The following is a 22,294-nucleotide window of genomic DNA, read 5'->3' as shown; positions in this document are numbered from 1 at the left end:
TCAGTATGATGCAGGAACTCACCAAGGCATCAAACACTTTATTGAAGAAAGTAAAAGTTTATTGTAATCACACTGGCCAGCGGGTTGGTCACTGAAACACAACACAAGTTTGCGGTACAGCAACCCACACCCCACTGGTCTTCTAGCCTGGTTTAAATACCCTCTTGGACCTTGACTGGGTACGCATGTCCATGCTATCTGCAAGGGCCTATCTCTTTGTTCCCTAATGACATCTATTTTGTACATAAACAGCCTATGCCTTTAATGTTGCCTGATACCATATGGCATCACTACTTCCAGAGGAAAAACACTCCAAACCCATCAATGCAGAGCAGTAAAATGAATCAAATTTGACACTGTGCTCTAGCACATGACATACCTGTTAGGAAAATGTACATAATTGCATTTACTCCTTTCATAAACAGCATTAATGTAGAGAAGACATGTCTTAAGATGACCTTTGTATCTTTTGAATGATTTCAAGGTACAAAATAAAGAGTCGTGATGACAAAAAGCCTGAAGCTGAGCTTCTGTGGGATCAATGCATGGAATGACATGCATTTCTGTAAGAGAAGAAAATGAAGGCAACCGAAAGAGTTAAAACACTGCAGGTTGTATTTTAATAAAGTATGTTGTTCCTTTACCCCCTGACTTTCAATGTACACTCTTAGCAAAGCACAGTCCATTCTTGAATATACCCACAAGTATTTCAACTGATTCAAGAAATAAAATAAAATAAAAAAATCAGCAATCAGCAAATTATTAAATGAAAAGATCTGACAAAGGTCCTAAAACACATATCTTTGTGGTAAAATTAACTGTTGCCAAAAACGCTGCAAATTCAGCTGTAAAAAAAAAAGAATGCCACGAGCCACAAAAAAACGCACCCCTTGAAACAGTGGCTAGCTGTCCCAACTCTTCACTAAAATTTGTTTGGTCGCGCCAATGGAAACACTTGGGGCGATAATGTTAATCACAGATAGTACATTAACCGAGCATTTCGTTAAACAAGTGCTGTGAAATCTTATAGCAGCCATTGTAGCATTACATCACAATAACATTGCATCAGGTCACATGCATGAACTAAACATTAAATAAAAACCAGGTCATTTGAAGTAAACTGAATATCTGATGTCCCCGCTTACATTTTCAAAATGACTTCAGTACAGAAAGTAAAATGTCACTGAATGCCACGGCTTCCCTTTCCCAAGGGGCCTGACACCAACAATCCTCTGTCCAACAAATAAAGGGAAAGGTGGTTGTGCTCTTTGAATCCTTCGGCCGACTGCCTTGGAGAGCACTGTTCTCCAAAACTAGCCATTTAGAACAGAGAAAATCAGATGTGAAAGGTCACACCTTGGTCTGATTAAAAAACTTGGCTCCAGTGTGAGCATCCCTCAGTAATCATTACACAGACACTGGTGACATTTCACTGTTCATTGTTTAATTATTGTCTGGATAGTCCATTCACACCATATGTGTCTTATTTCAAATAATATGTTTGATTTGTAATGTATTCATGCAATATGGCCAGTTTAACTCACTTCATAGTATCTCAAAGAAACAGAATGTCTTCAAACTCTAAATGTCATTGAACTCACAAATTTGAAAATTCACAAAAATTGATTGTCCCCCAAACTGTGCCTCTGAGGGAGAGATCTGTTTTTTATTAACTGATTTGCTGGGCATTCCAAACTTCCATCAGACAGTCAAAGGTATTCATTATACAGAGACTGATTTTCTGTATCTGAAGTAGTTGCCATTATTATTCAACTGAACAACCATTTAGATTTTCAGGAAATCCTTGTCTGTCTTTAGTGACTATATTTCCAACTGCAAAGAATCTTGCATAAAGTGGAACCAACATTAATATGCAAAACCTAGTGAAAACATTTGGTTACACTTACAAACATTGTTTTATTTTAACAGCGATAAGTCCACTAAAGGATTCTGGACAGTCCCCCATTTTTGCTCTTTAAAAGACTAGAAACACAAACATTCCTTGAAGCTGATGGGCGATGCACACCCTGTGCAGAATTTGACATCAGAGAAAATACATTCAAACTTCCTAAAATAAGGGACTGTGTCTACTGAAACTTCTGCATTAACCATGGGAATTGCAATTTTGTCATCTGTCATCTGATGTTTACCAGTCAATACCAAAAACAAAAATGTGCTGAAAATACAAATAAGACAATAAGACATGCACTATAACTCCACCAGTATACTGTATGATCACTGCATTAAAACTGTGTTATTAAAATTAAAAACCTTGTGACAGATACATCCTTGAGCAAGGTAATTGCCATAGCAGAGTGATTTATCTGTAGCTGCATTTCCATTAGTGAGATTTTATGAAACCTTGAAATGCTGGGTTCTAATTAGCTAAACATGTACAATTCTGGGATTCACAACTGACTGTGACACATGGAAACGAGAAAGAACCTTGTGCAAAAGGTAAAACTGCGGTTTGCTTGCTAGTTCCCTGATATTTATAGCTATGTGAATCACAGAGGTATAAGTAGTATTTCCCTTGAACTTTTCGCATTCAGATGTGTACTAAAGGGAGGATAACAGACAGCACGTACACAATATTCAAGGCCTCTTTCTGTGACCCACAGTAAAACATCATAAGAAAATGAAGTAATTCTTTCTAGTTTTTGGAAGACTTGCCATCGAATCAATAATGTCTCATTTTAGGGAACAACAAACAGAAAAAAAAAACTAATAATAACAATTTGGTAAAATTCCAATCCAAATTTCAACAATTAAATGCACCCCCACCAGAAAGAGGAATCCTCCAGGCGATGCTTTCAATTTCATAGGTCAGGAATCAGAGGAGTTAATCGTTTCAAAGCATTACGCGAGAGAAAAGGTAGTCTCCATGGTGTTTGTGTTTCCACTCTCCACGGAAACAGGAGGCAGCACGTCGGAGGCTTGTTTAGTAAACTCAGGCCAGCCTTCCATGCGCCTGCTGAGAGAGTCTGAGACTAGGCCTCCGGCCTTTTGTTACATTACATTACATTACAGGCATTTAGCAGATGCTCTTATCCAGAGCGACTTACACAATTTTTTACATAGCATTTTACATTGTATCCATTTATACAACTGGATATATACTGAAGCAATTCCAGTTAAGTACCTTGCTCAAGGGTACAACGGCAGTGTCCTTACCCGGGAATCGAACCTACGACCTTTTGGTTACGAGCCCAGTTCCTTACCCACTGCGCTACACTCCGTCCATTGTTACATTTTGCAGCTCCACAATGTTGTTGGGAACAAAATGTAGGACACCGACCACAGCAGGTAGTAAATGCACGCGGGAGGAAAGGAGGAACAGAACACCATGGCAACTCCTATAAAAGAAAAAAGAAATAAAATATATGACACATAAAATATGACACAAATAACTGAAAGTGCTTGTGATGTGGTCGACAGCCAATACCATCACTAACCACTAACTGAACTCATCACGAACTTAATAGCATTTGTTTTTTTGAAAGACCGTCTTAGGAAGTGTATGTGTTTACTCGGCACAGCACAGAACATGTTTGTGTTCTGTTTTTAGAAAATTACATTCTGTCCTGCACCTATTGCTCATATTTATCCATATCTAATTATTTAACAGCAACTTGTCGCCTATTACCCATGAGTACATTTGGGTGGCAGGAAAGCAGCCACTACATTTTAATCCAAAGTATTCCTGTTTCATTTAGGTAATTTTTCATTAATAAAATGCTTGTAAAATAATGTGATTTGTGGAAACTACTCAAACACTTCACATTGTGAACAAGTTCACAGTTGCTGTATTGATCAAGCGTGTTCAACTAGGACAATGACTAGGAGGATATTCTTCATTGTCCAATAAATATATGAAAACCTAGATTTGTTCAAACAGTCTAATGAATAATAATTAGATACAATTATTAGACCATGTTCCTAACAATGTGCACAAAGCACTTTACACAAAAAAGTCACTTGTGTCACAATGGTGGACAGTAAAAACTCTTGGTACCTCCAGCATACACAGCCTTCTTCCAGGCCTGGGACTCCAGCACCCGGTCGTGGGGGTAGAAGCCCTGGTTCACCATGAAGAAGATCATGGCCACGGCGGTGACCCGCAGCACCAGCATGTTGCCCCCGGACAGCAGGGAGGTACAGGCCAGGATGGCGGATGCGTAGGGGCAGGGGAGGCCCTGGTACATGAAGGGGATCCCTGTGGAGCACAGCCCATAGGATTCACATGAGGCCTTCCTGCCAGCACCCTTCAGCAGCAGGGCTCCAGTTAATGTGGGCATCAATGTGGGAGTCATTTAAATAACCCTGCCTTCAAATAACTGCACAAACTCCATTGTACTGCAGCCATCTTCAGCTCCTGCTTGTTTTGGGGGCTAGCTGCCTCAAGATTGAACTAGAGCAGATAAAATGCTTCTGAGCACACTTACCTTTTAATTATTTCCACCTGTGCCCTATGGTTCACAGAAAGAACTCACAGAACCCGTTTAATGAACTGAAACTTTGATAAAATCCCTCCTTGACGAATCCCTCCTTATCTCCCTGAACAGATTAGATATATTAATTCTTTCCTCATAGCGGTTATATTTCATTTAGGGGACTAGTTTCTGTTTTTGCACTATTTGCAGAGCGTCTATAACTTTGTGGTGCTGCACACAGTACTCTGCTTGTGGGGGAGGGGAAACATTACACAACATGGGATTGGGGGATTGTGTAAACAACGTAAGCTAGCGAGAAGAAACTTCTTTCCGTTTCATTGCAGAAAGAGACATTATTAGGTCTCCTTTTCTTACCGCTGGAGAAGAAGCAGAGGCGTGTGAAGACAGACAAGACGTAGCACATGCAGAGGACGTTGTCCATTAAGCTGCCAGTCCTCAAGAGCAACGCCGTGGCAATCCCGAACGTCGTGAAATCAGCAAAGTCATCCAGCTTGGCACCTAGCCCAAAACAGCCCATGCGCAAATGTTCATAAAAGAGACTTATCAAAGCACGTGAACAAAACTGAATCAGTGTGTGAAGACATTTGCCCGCAGTTACAATGATAAGATGTCCGAAGTGGCTATTGAAACGAATATATGTATACATGGGTGTTCTGTTGTGCACACATTCGGTAACTTAAAGCAACGTATGCATACTTAGAATTACATACAATATAGTCTCGTATTAAATGTAGTATTACCTGGGTAAATGAATATTAAGTAATACTTTGTACTAGCATTGTACTATTCTAAATGTAGTTATGCAAATATGAAAATTAGATTAGTGGGAAATAAATATAAAATAAAGCAACTTTCATTTGTTGTGCACAATGCAATACTGGTTTAATGCATTTTGTGACATGTATTTATGAACTAAGTCACACCATGGACAGCTCATCAGCAATCCCAGCCCTATCAGCCAAGAAGCCATCGGCCATGATGGAAAACACTGGAATTACAAAGAACTACACAGGCGGACAGCATCAGACATCTCAAAACGGAAAATGAGCAGCTTAATACATTGCAGAATAAACCTCAGGAACTGATAAGAAATGTTATTATTTAATTGTTAAAAGGTGACCAGTTCAGTTCATAATGAAACACGGAGGAAAAGCTGTTCAGCCACTAGAGGGACTAGAGAGCAGAAAACCATCCATTAGTATATAATCATTGCCAGTGCATTGTTAGAAATTTGACATGACCACATAAATCTGAAAAACTTCTCTGGGAACAATAGCAAGCCCAGTCACTAGTCAATATATAACTCTGGTTTGCACTGCAGACAGAAACCATGCCAAGTGAGAACATGACACTCCCCCATGTGAGAAAACAGCCTATATACACTATTGTTTGCAGTGTCAGTCCCATGCTGGCCACCCTGCATTTCATGTAGTGGAAATAGTAAACTTATTCCATAAGCAATATTCTCTGGTGCCAGTGTTGTGGTATCCCTATCATTTAGCTTCAATGATGAAATGTACACTTTCTGGATCAGGCTGTATTTACTGCACAAATAAATTGTACAATGATGTGCTAATTCATGCCCACAAATGGATTAAATGGTGGTCACATTAAATTGTGTGCATGAATCACAAAACTGTGTGCATGATTTAGTAATATGTGCACATTATTTCATGTTTTATTAAATGTCTCTTTAGGGACTCAATAGAAAGATGCACTCTACTAACCCAGTGCTGAGCACGCATCCAGTTGCCTAGCAACTGCTCCGTCTGCCAAATCCAGCAGGTAGCCTATCAGAACCAACCAGCATGCAGCATACCAGTGCCTGCAAAGAAAAGACATTAAAACAAGATGCCTGAAAGTATTTAAAGAAAGGTCAATAGGCAAACCATGGCATGTTCATGCCATTCACCATGGCATGTTCTTCCTTTCACAAACTTTAGGCTTCACATAGAGGGGATGATACATAGATTGGAAAGAACATTTGTCCTTAATTTTGAGTTAAATGCAAAATATGCATTTTGTTTCTCACAATCATAAAAGAGTTCAGCAAGCACAAAACTCTTGCCAAACAAATATTTATAGAATCCTGACCATCCTTAACTGTAGCAAAAGTGCTTAATTAGAGCTTCTTGAACTTGTGCACTTGTGCACAAAGCTGTAATTCAACAGGGCTACTCTCAAGATCCGCCCTCTCCCCTCCTTTCACTGTTCAGCTCAATTCCATTTTATTTGTATAGTTCTTTTTACAGAGACACTGCCATAAAGATGCTCTATAGAAACAGGAAACATAAAAGTGAACATGACTGATAGCACTGACTTTTAATCTAATTAATTGCTTAATGTTATTGGGAGAAATGAACAGAAACAGGTTGAGAGTAATAGCTGTGGTAAAGGCAAGATGTGTGCCTTCTCTTCATGATGAGGCGTAAATGTCCACTCACCCTTCCAGGCTGCACAGAATGGATATCATACCCATGACCATGTTGGCCATGGACAAGGCATTGGCAGCGTTTTTGCGGGCAAACTCCTTGAACTGGATTCGGCAGGCTTGCTCTCTAAGGAAGAGCTCCTCGGCGCACTGGAAAACTCCTGGCAGGAATATTGTGGCCAACAACCAAAAATTAAAGGAAGTACAAAAAAAATGCTTGGATGAAAAGACATTACCCACACAGCCAAGCTATTGGAGTTGCACTAGGATTTTAGCTCATTGTCATGCCCTCTTCAGCCATTAAACTGAAAACTTACGCTTTCATAAATAGAGTGCTTAGACAAAAAGCCTCACGCACTGTTTAACAGCATGATTATGTAATTCATTTTTAAAGCAGAAGCCCTTTCTCAGCTTCAACCTGTAATGCTGAGAGATATTTTGATTATATTTTTGATATTTGTATGTTTATATTTTGTGTATATGTTTTTGAAATGTATGAACTGTGAATGTGAAATGTGAGATGTCTTGTTTTGTTTTATGCAGTATCTCTCTGATCCAAGACAATTTTCTCCCTTGGGAGGAAATAAATTAAACCTTAACCTTAACCTCACACTAGCAGTGCCTTATGTTACTGGTCCTACCCATGTATCACAACGTAGGCAAAATCTAAAGCTGACAAAACATTTTGATAAATGACGAAACAAGTTGATAAATGGTATTTGAACAATGAGGCTGAAGATTTGGACGTAGTGTTTTTTTATTTTTTATTTTTTTTGAATCGCAGATTTTGAAAACAAAATTTCTAGCTCTCAATCCCATAATTTCTTGTGGCAAAAGTCTGGTACCTCATTTGGCCCCTGGAGAGTGAGTTGGCTATGTGCCAGATTATTAGCTCTGGCTAAAGGGGCAGTGTGTTAGGGCTTCAGTAATGTGAGATTAGAGCAAGTCTCGGGCAGTGACTGAGCTATTTTAGGAGTAGAGCACACTGCATACCAACCCTGCACATTACGCTGCTGCCATTAAGGTGATGTAAACCCCAGTCCGTACATAGATTTGAATTGAAATGTACCACGTAAAATATTAGCATTCTATATCATGATTTGTGTATTCATACTTTGACTAATTTACTAATTTGGGTTGAGTAGAATTATGTCTACTTTTAAAACATTTTCTAACGTTCACAGTAATTGAGTGCCGCATTATCACATCAAAGTGTCGTTCTTTAAAAGCACTAGCATTTCAGCACCCTTTGTCAACACACACACACACACACATACACACACACACACACTGTTTACAAACCCTGTCCATGACCAAATCTGTCACACTGTTCTTGTCCTCGAAGTTCCGCGAGGTATTTGAATGAAGTAAACAAGCACTTTTGTTTGAGTAAGTTGGAAGAGTAAGCTGAGATTTCACAGTGGCCTTTTTAAAAGGAGGGGGCATTTTAACTTATTGGAGTGAAGAAGCGATGCAGACAGAAATGCCAGCGGGGGCTACCCTGGAGGTCTGGACCAAGCATTAAGTTCGGTGGTGGATGTCTGCTCTCAAGTCACCTGACAGGTATCTTCACATTGCTGCTGGGCATGGTGAGGTAGCCACGCAAACCCAACAGCAACAGTGGCCCCACTGTTCAGGACAGCCAGCCACTTGTTTGGAAAGGCCAATATCTTTACAAGCAGAGGATGGAGATTTGCTGCCTGATTTAGAGCTGCTGTCTCAAGTAATTACATCACTGGGAAGCATTTACAAGGGCCCAGTAAGATCCAGTCCATTAAAATGTCTGTTGAACTCTAATGAACAGTATGTAGGAATTGGGGGGGGGGGAAATCATCTAAGTCAAAAATAACAACACACATGCAAACTATGCAAACCAATGTGGAAAAAAATATTGCAGAAATTACAGTAGCCAATCACCAGACCAGCTCCTCCGACTTTTCAGTGGGGGTTCACTTTTGCCCTGTCATTAAAAGAAACAAAACTGAAATTAAACTTACCTCAAAATAAAGAAACTCGCTCTCGGTGTTAGCTCCCGGTTTTGGCCCCGAACTGTGGAGAGCAGCACACCTTTAAACACCTGGACTGATTAGTTAACGCAACACACGTGCGTGTGCTCTCTCCACCAGCTGGCACAGCCGCAAATAATTCAGGCTATTAAAGAGGTAAATGGGGGTGCTACCCAGTACTAGATAGTTGTACCTAATAAAATGGCCACTGATTGTATATGCAAAACAGAGCCTCACGTTTTAAGCTATAAGTCATTTATAACCAATAATCAAATAAGCTGTAACCAGGATCTCACTCTTCATTTCCAGGTCTTTCTCTGTGACACAGCACAATAATAACCTGTCTGTATTTTACAGCCACCAGCAGAAAGTGCTCATCTTGCATTCATAAAAACGGAAACACTACGAACAGCAAGTGATTTCCAGCATTGTTCATGAATAAATGTACTTGTCAACGTACCAAGGAACAAAGCAAACGCAAAATTACTGTACCATTGTTCTTCCTTCATTTCGTTAATTTGTCAGAAACTTGCTCATAACAACCTCCTCATCCTTGGGGCCACACTCCTCACAGACACTGTCGTCCAGAGACCGCCTCATATTGATTTCTTTCCTGCTCAGCGGGTGCTGTCTCTCTGAGCATCGTTGTGTACATGTCAAGACATGTACAAAGGCCTGTACCTGCACTGTGGTTGTCCATCCAAGCTGTATTTCTCTACAGGTACTACCTGACAATGTAAGTAGAGGAAAACAGACACAACTGGATGCAAAATAATGTCTATCAAAAGTAACTAAAAACTTTATTATTATTATTATTATTATTATTATTATTATTATTAGTGCACTTGGGGAGTAGACAGTAAAATGTTCAGTGTTAATTTAACTCCGACAGAGTACAGAGTAGGACCACGGCGGGATCATATGTACTCTGTAAGAGTTGATTTAACACTGGATAGTTTGCTGTGTAGTGTGTGTGATTTGGAAAGCTGTCCATGTGTGTCAGCGAGAGCCAATAAAAGGTCAAGAGGATCATGCTAAAGTGAACAACTAAGGACCAGATAGGAGTGCCATGAACAACAGAACACATCGATATTCATGCTGCATTCATACCGGAAAAATATGGCCCATGTCCAAATTAATGCATTCACAGAATCCTAGGTCACAGATAGAATGCTTTTGTTTCAAAACAATCCCTTAGACCTAGGTTCCTCGCATCTATGCATTAAAAAGGGTAAATTTTGGGGTTCCTACTATTCTGTTTTGCACCCTGAACTTCATGTGATTCCAAAGCCCGTCGAGTTCAAGAGTCTCGTCATCTGAAAAGAAACACTGAGTGAGATACAACACAACACCACAGCAGTCAAATTTCAGTCCAACATTGTTATGCATATCTGCAACGGTCCTATACTGTGATGTTGTACCGTGAGTGAACTCTAGGCCAGCCACCTTATAGGAGAAGGGGTTAAATTCACCTAAACAACAAATATTCTCTGCAGAGTGAGCTCTCAACATTTTTGTGAAAGAAATACATTAGAAATATTTAAAACACTCCTTTTATTTTAAGTTATATGAGTTGGAAAACAATTGTTGCAATCATTCTTTAATTTTAAGTGCAGATGTTTAAGAGGAAGGCCAATGTGTACATATTTAATTCCATTTTATATGTATATTGCTTTTTACGGGGACACTGTCATAAAGACGCTTTACATGAAAACAGGAAATAGGACAACTGGAAGAGACTGAGCATGAACCCCCAAAAACCAGCAAGTGAGGCAAAAAAAACTCCCCAGAAGGAAGAACAACTTTCAAACAGAGGTGAGAAAATGTATATGAAACTCCATGTACAGCTAACCTGCAAATTACTCTACGTTATGGTTATGTAGAAACCCATCTTAATGAAAGGAACTGGATTTGAACCAGTCCTTTACTGTGGGAGGAGTATTGATTTTTCTATTGTACTTTATAAGTATTTTCCTTATTTCCAAAACATTTGATGCAAGGTGTACTCATAGCATGCAGTTTCTTCATTTTAGTTTTAATAATATGTGATCAGTTGTGATGCTTATTTATGTTTGATATATATACTATGTGACCAAAAGTATCTGATCACCCCTTGGGGCTCTGGGGTAGTTTTTCCTGGTTTGGGCTAGACCCCTTAGTTCCAGTGAAGGCAAATCTTAATGATACAGCATACAATCACATTCTAGAAGATTCTGTGTTTCCCCAACAGCTTGGGGAAGGCCCTTTCTTGTTTCAGTCTGACAATGCCCCCAGACACACAACGTGGTCCATACAGAAATGTTGTTTTCAAAACAGTGTGGAAGAACTTCACTGGACTGCACAAAGCCCTAACCTCAACCCAATCCAACACCTTTGGGATCAATTGGAAAGCCAACTGGAAGCTACGCCTAATCACCCAATCAGTGCCCAACCTCACAAATGTTCCTCTCCCTGAATGGAAATAAATCCCTGCAGCAATCCTCCAATATGTAGCAAAAACCCTTCCCAGAAGAGTGGAGGTTGTTATAGCAGCAAAGGGTGGACTAACTCCATATTAATGCCCATAATTTTGAGATGTTGGATGTCAGGTGTCCACATACCTTTGGCCATGTAGTGCATCATATTGAAGACTCCTGTCTGCTAAGAAAGCCACTTGGGCAATGCTGTAGGTGATATGCAATTAATACAAGGCTATAAAGTCTGAGCCAAACAGGGTATAATAGGTTCTATTTAAGCTTGCCTCTTTCCAAAACAACACCAAATGAGACTAGGGCCTCGGAAGCCAAGTAGTGTTTTCACACCGCCTTGTTTCCTGGTAACAGATTTAGAAGAGGAACAAAATGCACTGACAGCTAGGGATCTACAGTCATCATTCACTCCGCTAAAGCGGTTAGCCTGTTATTCTAGGCTAGTGGATTTAAGCCATATTGTGAGCTAGGACAAACAAAACACAGCCCCTCCAGGCAGAAGATACCAAATCTATGTCAACTGCAACAATTCAACAGCTCTTACACATGCTGGTAGGTTGAATGTTAAATTATATTTATTCTATCTGTTTATTTGACAGGGTACCAGAGTTAAATGTTTAGCTCATCTACAGTCCTGGGGCAGGCAAAACTTTACGGCTAACAGTAAAAAAAGAGAAATTAATATGAAAAGATAACAGCTTTCTACACTGATATACTTTTTGCTGCCAAATTCCCTATCCCTTGTTGTTCTGGGCAGCCATGTGCCTTCAGGTTACATTTTATGTTTCCCTTTGTCCACTGGCCAAGCTGTCAGATAGGACACTGCGGAGAGGTGCAGTAACATGTCAGTAACAGGAAATTCCGCCCACCTGGACTACATTCAGTATGCGTCAGGCACTGAACTAAAGTGGACCACTTGTGTTACATTCATTTAGTTCAGTATTATGAAGAAAAAAATATAATTATCCTATTTGGAGTGTGGAATTCCTCTTTTACCAATGATTTACTAATGGTAATAGTATAATGTAATATGACATACAATCTTTTAATTCTAAACATTTTTAATTAAAAAAATATATATATATACATATATATATTTCTTAGAAAATATTAGCTTTTGAGTTACTGTTTGCACTGGCACAAAACTTGATTGGCACATCTGATTGGCACATATTTTTTGTTTTATTAAACAAAAAAAGGAATAGAAATAAGATATTAAGTTTAAATATGACACTAATATATTTCTTTTTTTCTTGCCATTTTCTCCCCAATTTAGTAGTTATACCAATTCCCCGTGTGTATCACACAGTCCTGGTTGATGCGCTATCCTCTGTCGGTCTGGGGAGGGTGTAAACTACCACATGCCTCCTCCGATACATGTGGAGTCGATATACAAAATATCTTGCATAAAGTGGTTCACGCTATCTCCCCCAGATTCCCTCCCCACTGAACAAGCGCCCCGACCAACCAGTAGGAGTCGCAAATGCAACAATCAGGACTCATACCCTCACCGGCTTCCCACCCTCAAACACTGCCAATTGTGTTCGTAGGAATGTCTGACCAAGCCAGAAGTACCGCTGCCGGGGACTGCACCCGAGTCTCTGCAGTGGTAGGCGAGTGCTCCCTCAGAAAGCAAACATGTTTGGCTCTTCTCTCTGCTAACGGCAAAGCTCTGGTCAACACTCAGAATGGCTCTACCCAGTCATAACACTCAGCATCATTAACACAAATTGCATGCACCTTGTAAATGTATGGATGTATTGATGTATTAAACTTAATGTAATAACACCGGGTTGGTCAGTGAAGCATCAGTTGGGTTCCAGCCAAGATGTCTTACCCCCAAGTTTTTTTTCCCCCTCTATTGTTTCATTATTCTTTTTCTTTTTCACTGGGGAGTTTTCTTTACCTCACTTTGTGTTTTTTTTTTTTGGAGATTCAGGCTCTGTCCAATCAACAATTCTTATTTGCTGTTTTCCTGTAAAGCGTCTTTGTGACAGTGTCTCTGGAAAACGCACTATAAATAGATGTGAATTGAACTGAATGCAGTGCTACAATCTGCAGCCTCACCCAGCATTCAGGTCTGCAGCCTCATGTAAAACTGCAAGCTATGTACTTTAGCCAGTGGCCAAGTAGCTATGTACTTAGTCCAAATGCCCAGTCCATTAATTACATCTTGTACCACTAAAATTCTTGTACAACTGAAATGTATCTTATCTAATAGAACTCCATGGTCTGTAACTCCCAATGGGCAGACCCATACATTTGTGCAGACACTTGCTATTGGTTGCGACACTCAGTATTATTACCACACTTCACCCTTTGCACTCTCTTTGCAATTCTCTGTAATAAGTATAGTCCCCAATTTAATGTTAAAATCTGAAGCCCCATCTAAATGGCGAGGTACTTTCATTTAATTTAACATGACCTTGTCCAACAGACAGGTACACTACATGGCCAGAACTGTATGGACACCCGACATTCAACATCTCATCCAAAATTATAACAACCTTCTCTCTTCAGGGAAGGCTTTTTACTAGATGTTGGGGTACTGTCGTGCTGAAACAGGAAAGGGCCTTCCCCAAACTGTTGTGGAAGCACATAATCATCAATAATGTGTTTGAAAGCTGTAGCATTAATATTTCCTTTCACTGGAAATAAGAGGCCTAGCCCAAACCATGAAAACCAGCCAGGAACCACAGGGTGTCCAGATAATTTTGGTCATATAGGGTATCTAATTTTTTGACATGGCTAAACTGGCAAAACCTCACTTTCACATCCAGGCAGGTTTTACTTTCTTTGCTAGTCATTTTTGGGGGACTGCAACCTTATCCAGCGGCCAGGTGAGATCCCATCCCCGTACTCCAACCGCTCCAATATTGCGTCTAATCTACATATGCAATTCACTGCATGTCTTAATAAAACCAATGGCAAATGTATCTGTTATATGAACATGTTATTCAACTGAACTGGATTTATTAAACAAAGTTTTGGGAGAGAAATTTTCAGACATCCCCCGATGTGATTACCTTAACTTTCTCCAATTTCCCCGAACAGAAGAAATGGCCACGTGCCTCGTCTCCCTTCTCCCCATTAATTCTGTGGTTTTTATTGTTTCAATATTTCTTAAATCCCTTGTCCCTGATGTCCAAGGAAGAGGGATCACAACTTTTTCCAGCTGCCAGATGTGATCCCATCCCCAGTCTCCAAGCACAAGATATAATTATTATAATGTACATATGCAATTCACTGCATGTCTTAATAAAACCAATGGCAAATGTATCTGTTATATGAACATGTTATTCAACTGAACTGGATTTATTAAACAAAGTTTTGGGAGAGAAATTTTCAGACATCCCCCGATGTGATTACCTTAACTTTCTCCAATTTCCCCGAACAGAAGAAATGGCCACGTGCCTCGTCTCCCTTCTCCCCATTAATTCTGTGGTTTTTATTGTTTCAATATTTCTTAAATCCCTTGTCCCTGATGTCCAAGGAAGAGGGATCACAACTTTTTCCAGCTGCCAGATGTGATCCCATCCCCAGTCTCCAAGCACAAGATATAATTATTATAATGTACATATGCAATTCACAGTATTTCTCAATAAAAACCCTCTCGTATCCATTGAATGAAATGTATTCTACTTAAATGTAATTAATAAACTTTAGCTGTCTGGCAGTTTCCTGTCTGCCACCAGTTTACTATTCGGGAAGGTGTAAAAAGAGAATGGACATGACCTCCTTTCTGGCCTTTCTCCACTGACTACATTTACATGCACCAAGTTAATGCTCCTTATCCTGCAGCGTGTTAATGCTCCTTATCCTGCAGCGTGTTAATGCTCCTTATCCTGCAGCATGTTAATGCTCCTTATCCTGCAGCGTGTTAATGTTCCTTATCCTGCAGCGTGTTAATGCTCCTTATCCTGCAGCGTGTTAATGCTCCTTATCCTGCAGCGTGTTAATGCTCCTTATCCTGCAGCATGTTAATGCTCCTTATCCTGCAGCGTGTTAATGCTCCTTATCCTGCAGCGTGTTAATGCTCCTTATCCTGCAGCATGTTAATGCTCCTTATCCTGCAGCGTGTTAATGTTCCTTATCCTGCAGCGTGTTAATGCTCCTTATCCTGCAGCATATTAATGCTCCTTATCCTGCAGCATGTTAATGCTCCTTATCCTGCAGTGTGTTAATGTTCCTTATCCTGCAGCGTGTTAATGCTCCTTATCATGCAGCGTGTTAATGCTCCTTATCCTGCAGCGTGTTAATGCTCCTTATCCTGCATCATTTATTGAGAAATACTCCTGGACATTTCCACCTTACAACAGCATTTACAGTTGACTGGGCAGAAATTTTACAAACTGACTTGGATTTGCTTCGGGAGCAAGCCAGTGATTGAGTAATCACTAAAGATTTTATGCAAAATAGAACACACAAATGCATGTATATTTCCAGGTAGGAGGTATATCTTGAAAAAATGACTCAATATTCCAGGAACAGAAAAATACCCCACATCTCATACCATTTACTCATACACAGGATACTGGCTCATTTGGATTTTTTTTTTTTTAATCAGAATAAGGTATTTACATGATTTGTGTCTCTGTGAGAATGCATGAATATACAGATTAACATTGGGATGTTAGTGTGCATATAAACATAGTTACTGGCCTCCAGCTGCTTTCAGAAATAATTTTTGGAAAAAAAAAAAAAAACTTTTACTGCAGATTATGTCCTGATTCCAGTGCTGACGCCACATCAGTGAACAGCCACATCGTTCCTCCAATTAAGCCCTTACACCTGTCCCTGAGTCCAAAACTAAAGAAAGTATGAAGGATGTTATACACAGTTATTACTATAATGAAAGTTATTACATTATCATACATACCAAAGGAAGGGGTCAGCATGATCATGGCCTCTGTCCCCACAGTACAGCAGCTTAAGAAAGGGAATGCATTAAATTAGATTTCTGTGGCAACTCCACTTCTACATATTTCACTCCATTATAAATAAGGTTGTAACACTGACCAAGCTCATAACTTTTATAATCATTATGTATAATCTATTCCTACTCTTTGACAAACCTTTGAATTTGACCTGATGATAATGAATTGTGTTGAGGACACAGTAAGCCTACAATTTTTCCCATTTATTCAGCTGAAGATACAAATACCAATGCAATTGTAATGTTCTGTGCAAGGACCCAAACGCAGACCAGGGAAATCCAAAAAAACGTTGTCTTTATTCAGTCCAAAGTTCAAAGCCAGGTAATCAGAGATAGGACGGTACAAAATCGAGTTTCCAAAAGAATAGTGGTAAACGGGCAAAAAATGAAAAACCAGGAGATCAGATAGGCGAAGGTACAAAGGAACAGGCAAAAGAGAAGTCAAAACAAAGCGAAGGTCAAACCAGAAAGCAATTAAACAAAAGGGGCAGGCAAACTCGAAGTCGTACGGAAAAGGCGTCTCAGGAATCTCGATAAACAAAGGCTTAAGCAGGGCACCCACCGCACGCGTATTGACCGCGAGCGCACTACGCGCGTATTACGCCCGTAACTGAAGCGTAGTTGAAGTACTGTTATTACAACGGCAGCGGGCGACGTCGTCTCCACCAGATGCGAACGCGTTGCGAACCGGCTGCGAAGCTCGCGCGACACAAGCGAACTGAAGCGTAGTTTTTTCGCTTCTGTTCTATTTTTCCGGCTTGTCGCGTGTCACGATGGCCTGTTTATACACAGAAATATGCTCTAAAATGCTAGGTATACATGCTCTGATTTATATTTCATCCTTATATTACTGGGGGTGTGTCCCTAGTTCCCTCTTGCAGTAGTGGAGAACAAGATAAAACCATATAAACACCAGATATTTTATAAGCAGCTAAAAAATACAAGCCTTTTCGTTTTTCTATTGTCCTGGCAGGAAAAAATAAAATAAAACTGGAACCTGGGAAAAAGGCAAACTTAGTTTCGCTATCTTATTTTGCGGAGGGGGTGGGGTAAATTTGAAAATACACCACAGAAAGACGTAGCCTATTGAATGATGTAGAAGTGAATGCACCGAGCAGCGGTTTGTTAGCTCGAGTGTTGGAAGGTAGTTTTTAACCAACCATTGCTCAGCCTATTTGACTTTTCCGATGTCTTCGTTCGCCGTGCTTTCAAAAAGGGCTTGTTAATAAAATCAGATAATCCACAGTGCTTTAAAAAATCAGATTTAGTGGTCTTGCCGATGAAAATGCACCTATTTTATAAATGAAGTTGTAAGCAAGCCTTTATTGCACTTGTACTTCAAAGCTTCCGGTGTTCATGACGTTGTGGTGTTCATATCCCTTCAAGTTTAAACTGTTACGCTATCTTTTGATGATTAACTGATTTTACTAAATATGATCATATAAATGTTTTGACATGAATAACAAGACGACACAGGAATTCCCAATGGTTGATTATGGATTATTTATTATTATTATTATTATTATTATTATTATTATTATTATTATCATTACATATTCTTCATAAAGTTGGCACACTTGTTAACCAAGCAAATAAATTAATGCAGTTTGAGATTGATTATTATGTAGGCTACGTTGCGATTTAAGCTTATGGTAATTCTTTAAAGCGTTTACTTTCTCACGTATTTACATGTGTTAAAAAATATTACCATATTAACAGACTGAAAAAGGTCTCTCACCAAGTATTCACTTACCCATAATCAAAAGTCCTGAACAAACGTGAAATACATGATGTAAGCCCACTGCAGACTGCGAGAGCTACTAGGAATATAGAGCTTTAAGCAAGCCTTTGCGCGACACAAACGGAACCAGTGGAGACACGCTACGCGTCGCGCCGTGCTGCTTTACGCCGGGCACCCACCGCACGCGTCGCGTAAGCAGCACGGCGAAGCAGCACGACGCGGCGCGTAGCGTGTCTCCACTGGTTCCGTTTGTGTCGCGCAAAGGCTTGCTTAAAGCTCTATATTCCTAGTAGCTCTCGCAGTCTGCAGTGGGATTACATTGTGTATTTCACGTTTGTTCACGACTGTTGATTATGGGTTAAGTGAATACTTTGGTGAGAGACCTATTTCAGTTTGTTAATTTGGTAATATTTCTTTAACTCGTAAATACGTGAGAAAGTAAACGCTTTCAAGAATTACCATAAACTTAAATCGCAACGTAGCCTGCATAACAATCAACGTCACAAACTATGAATTTATTTGCTTGGTTAACAAACGTGCCAATTTCATGAAGAATATGTAATGATCATAATAATAATAATAATAATAATAAATAATCCGTAATCAACCATTGGGAATTCCCGTGTTGTCTTGTCATTCACGTCAAAACATTTATAGGATCAGATTTAGTAAAATCAGCTAATCATGAAAAAGACAGTAACAGTTTAATCTTGAAGGGATATGAACACCACAACGCCATGAACACCGGAAGCTTTGAAGTACACGTGCAATAAAAGCTTGCTTACAACTTCATTTATAAAATAGGTGCATTTTCATCGGCAAGACCACTAAATAATCTGATTTTTTTAAAGATCTGGGGATTATCTGATTTTTATTAACAAGCCCTTTTTGAAAGCACGGCGAACGAAGACATCGGAGAAGTCAAATAGGCTGAGCAATGGTTGGTTAAAAACTACCTTCCAACACTCGAGCTAACAAACCGCTGCTCGGTGCATTCACTTCTACGTCATTCAATAGGCTACGTCTTTCTGTGGTGTATTTTCAAATTTACCCCACCCCCTCCGCAAAATAAGACAGCGAAACTAAGTTTGCCTTTTCCCTAGGTTCCAGTTATTTATTTATTTATTTATTTTTACAAAACGAAAAGGCTTGTATTTTTTTTTTTTTTTTTTTTTGCTGCTTATAAAATATCTGGGAGGTAACTAGGGACACACCCCCAGTAATATAAGGATGAAATATAAATCAGAGCATGTATACCTAGCATTTTAGAGCATATTTCTGTGTATAAACAGGCCACCGTGACGCGCGACAAGCCGAAAAAATAGAACAGAAGCGAAAAACTACGCTTCAGTTCGCTTGTGTCGCGCGAGCTTCGCAGCCGGTACGCGACGCGTTCGCATCTGGTGGAGACGACGTCGCCCGCTGCCGTTGTAATAACAGTACTTCAACTACGCTTCAGTTACGCGCGTAATACGCGCGTAGTGCGCTCGCGGTCGATACGCGTGCGGTGGGTGCCCGGCTTGACATTTATACACTAGGGAAGGTAACAATCAAGGAGGGGTTACGTGAGGTAAAACACGCGCAGAGAGAGGTGCAGTTAGAGCAAGAGACAGGTGCAGGCAATTGCAGAACTCAGCGTTAGGGCAGACTAGAAAGAAAAGGGGCGGAGCTACAGCGCAGCATGGAAAAGGGGAGAATGGTTCATGTATTAGTATAGTGATTTAAACTATCAAAAACCCAAAACTAGTGTTTGTTAATCCATTAGTAATATTAACATGTTAGTATATTAATGAGGTTAGTACTTTACAATCTATAAATTAGTAAGGATTAGTAGAAATTAGTAAAACTAGATATAAGCAGGAAGTAAGTAAAACGAGACTGGAAAGAAGGGGGGAAACCACGAAAACCCGGAACCACCCGAATTGTGAAATCACGGAAATACAGGGGAGTGAAGCAGCTCAGGGAACACAGACACAGAGACGGCACTGGGGAGACAAGTGACCGGGAGAATGAAAATACTGGGACGGAGGAAGTGAAAAATAATAAACTTACAGAAACATAAAATAAACACTAACAGCAAACAGATACTAATACAGACTACAACAGCAATAGTTCTTTATCTTTTTTTAAAATATGAATTCCCGGTAGGTAATATTATGTGAAATCCAGAAAATGTTATATAAATGTAATATTTTCCAACAGCCTAATTATGGCTTGAATATATATAGTTTCTGAATTTTATCATGTCTCTAGGTAGGCATAGTAGTTAACTACCTTCCTGCTCTCAACAATATTGTCTTTCAGTACCATCACCATACAACACAACTGAAATAAAGGAAACCTTTTTCTGTGAATTAAACATTATTCATTCTTTTCACACTGCGAGTTTCAGCCTTGTGTAACGGGCCCTGTATTCTGTGATGACTAGGAGCTGAGTACGGTATTGTCACACTGTAGTCATATAGACGCTTGGATATTAGAGTGCAGGAAAATAAATACACACACACACACACACACCATCATTGGCAATTAAGTGTGATCCTCCTCCATTAAGTTGTTTATCTGTGGGTTTTCAAGTGGCTATAGAGGCCCATATGAGATCTATAGGCTCTGCTGCAGTGTGGCTATGTGTGAGAGGAGGTTGTGGCTAGTGGTTGGGCGTTTCTGGTGTTCAGTCTCTGCTTTTTTCACCTAAATCCCCTAGCTTTAAGTTTTTGATCATTTGATTAAAATTGGAATCACAGACTGTGCCGTCAATTTGTTTAATAATTCACATTTCCCATCTTATAATTAATAATTCTATGACTTCCATTTCTGTCCAATAATTTCCTCTACCCCCTCCCTCGTGGCCATTGTTTTGTTTAGTTCTTTTATTTGATCTATCCCTCACACCACAGATTTTTGTGACTGTTACTGGTGAAACTGTTGACACAAAGTAACTCACAAGGACAGCTGATAGCTGATATGTTTACGTGGCTTGTTACCATGGCAATGTACTGGCATTTCTCCAGCTTTCCTTTACAGGAAAGACATACATGGCCAGGTAAGGTTTTCCTGTACTGAGGTAGGTCAGAGATGGGAAATTTCAATGTCTTTACACAGAGATTGATACCAAGTAAGCTCCACCAGTTACCCGGTATTTATGCTCTGTGTTAAGACAACTTATGAAGAATGAAAAAAAAATACCTTAAACTAAATTCTTTTATCGTTTAAGTGCTCAGAAAAACATATTTGGTTTAACAAATAATATATTTTTTCTCCCAAAGTGATATTACAATTATTCACATCCCTTTACTCTTTTAAATAAAGTACAACAAAATGAGTGTGCATTATCTTCCTACCTAATTGTCAATCCTAGGTTACTGTACTGTGGCCTCACATGACTTCCTGTTTCACTAAGCTATAAGCTAAGAAGTGTAAAATCCATGTATCATCCATCAAAGGCAAATAACTTTTAGAAAAAAAAGAAAAAATAAAAAATATATATATATATATATATATAAAATGGTGAAATGGACTATACCCAGTACCGGTCCATGAATAGTATCAATTAGTGGTGAAGACTTATGGTCATCTTAAAAGATGCGCTTCGGGCGAATTCATCAATTGTTTGTAAAATAAACGAATAAACCGGTAATACTGTAGCCTATTCTCGTCATCAATTCTGCGTTCAAAATGTCTCTTCAAAATACGCCATTTTAATCACTACGCATCTCATGCTGAGGACTTGGCTGTGAGCTCATTCTAACAGTTTCCGCACGACCGCAGACTATACCCGTTAATGTAACATTTTTCGAGCAAAGTTTTATTCAAAATGTCGTTACAAAGCAAACAATAGCCTATTAAATGTTAAAATTAAAATGAGACATATGACAAACAGCAATGTAATATTGCTGTTTGTAATATAATATGCTATTGTAATTACGCTACTCAAGTTTATATTAGAAACCTGCTAAATAAACACTGAAACTATGCTATTTTCTTTTATTGCACAGGCTAATGTGAAAAGCGCTGTATACTTTGTCGCACGGTGATATGTACCCATTTTAGCCAAGTCACTTACCTGCAAGAAAATTAAAACGTTATTGATGCTTCTAGAATATTCAAATAAACGAGTATGCCTTGGTTTGTATGCAGCTGGCTGGAAATATCCCTTTTTCGGACTATTTTTTATTATTTTTTACGAATACAGGTTCTTCATATATTCCAGGGACATGTAAGACCATGCGCAACGCCTGTTGTGGAAAATTTAACGGTA

The 22,294-nt window shown here is 39.4% G+C and overlaps 1 protein-coding gene and 1 long non-coding RNA gene across 7 annotated transcripts; one reads left to right on the top strand and one right to left on the bottom strand.

Annotated features, from left to right (window-relative positions):
* Positions 1 to 597: 597 nt before the first annotated feature.
* Positions 598 to 22,277, bottom strand: LOC135234576 (transmembrane protein 269-like). 6 transcript variants are annotated; one of them, XM_064299306.1, is made up of 8 exons: positions 22,100 to 22,274; positions 16,239 to 16,288; positions 10,143 to 10,207; positions 6,899 to 9,619; positions 6,182 to 6,279; positions 4,809 to 4,952; positions 4,016 to 4,216; positions 598 to 3,356 (listed from the first exon to the last, which is right to left on the bottom strand). In XM_064299306.1, exons 4-8 carry the CDS (start codon positions 6,946 to 6,948, stop codon positions 3,247 to 3,249), a joined length of 603 nt encoding a protein of 200 aa, XP_064155376.1. In that variant the 5' UTR covers positions 6,949 to 9,619; positions 10,143 to 10,207; positions 16,239 to 16,288; positions 22,100 to 22,274; the 3' UTR covers positions 598 to 3,246. The 6 variants fall into 6 exon arrangements, with proteins under 6 accessions (XP_064155376.1, XP_064155372.1, XP_064155373.1 ...); XM_064299302.1 differs by lacking the exon at positions 10,143 to 10,207 and having other exon boundaries at positions 6,899 to 7,046; positions 22,100 to 22,277; XM_064299303.1 differs by having other exon boundaries at positions 6,899 to 13,014.
* Positions 14,602 to 16,008, top strand: LOC135234577 (uncharacterized). Its single transcript, XR_010324137.1, has 2 exons — positions 14,602 to 14,812; positions 15,927 to 16,008. It is a non-coding gene; the product is annotated as an uncharacterized LOC135234577 (long non-coding RNA).
* Positions 22,278 to 22,294: the final 17 nt, after the last annotated feature.

Source organism: Anguilla rostrata, chromosome 11 (genome assembly GCF_018555375.3).
Source record: "Anguilla rostrata isolate EN2019 chromosome 11, ASM1855537v3, whole genome shotgun sequence".
In the NCBI taxonomy this organism is placed as follows: domain Eukaryota; kingdom Metazoa; phylum Chordata; class Actinopteri; order Anguilliformes; family Anguillidae; genus Anguilla; species Anguilla rostrata.
The sequence above is the reverse complement of the archived record's forward strand: the minus strand, read 5'-3'. Positions and strand labels throughout refer to the sequence as shown.

Bases quoted from the DNA above. Each gene is read 5' to 3' on its own strand.
- LOC135234576 (XM_064299302.1), bottom strand. From the start codon at position 16,263: ATGATCATGCTGACCCCTTCCTTTG. The intron at 4,217-4,808 runs GTAAGAAAAGGA...TGTGCTCCACAG, and splicing joins CCTCTGCTTCTTCTCCAGCG to GGATCCCCTTCATGTACCAG. The intron at 3,357-4,015 runs GTACCAAGAGTT...TTTCTTTTATAG, and splicing joins GAAGGCTGTGTATGCTGGAG to GAGTTGCCATGGTGTTCTGT.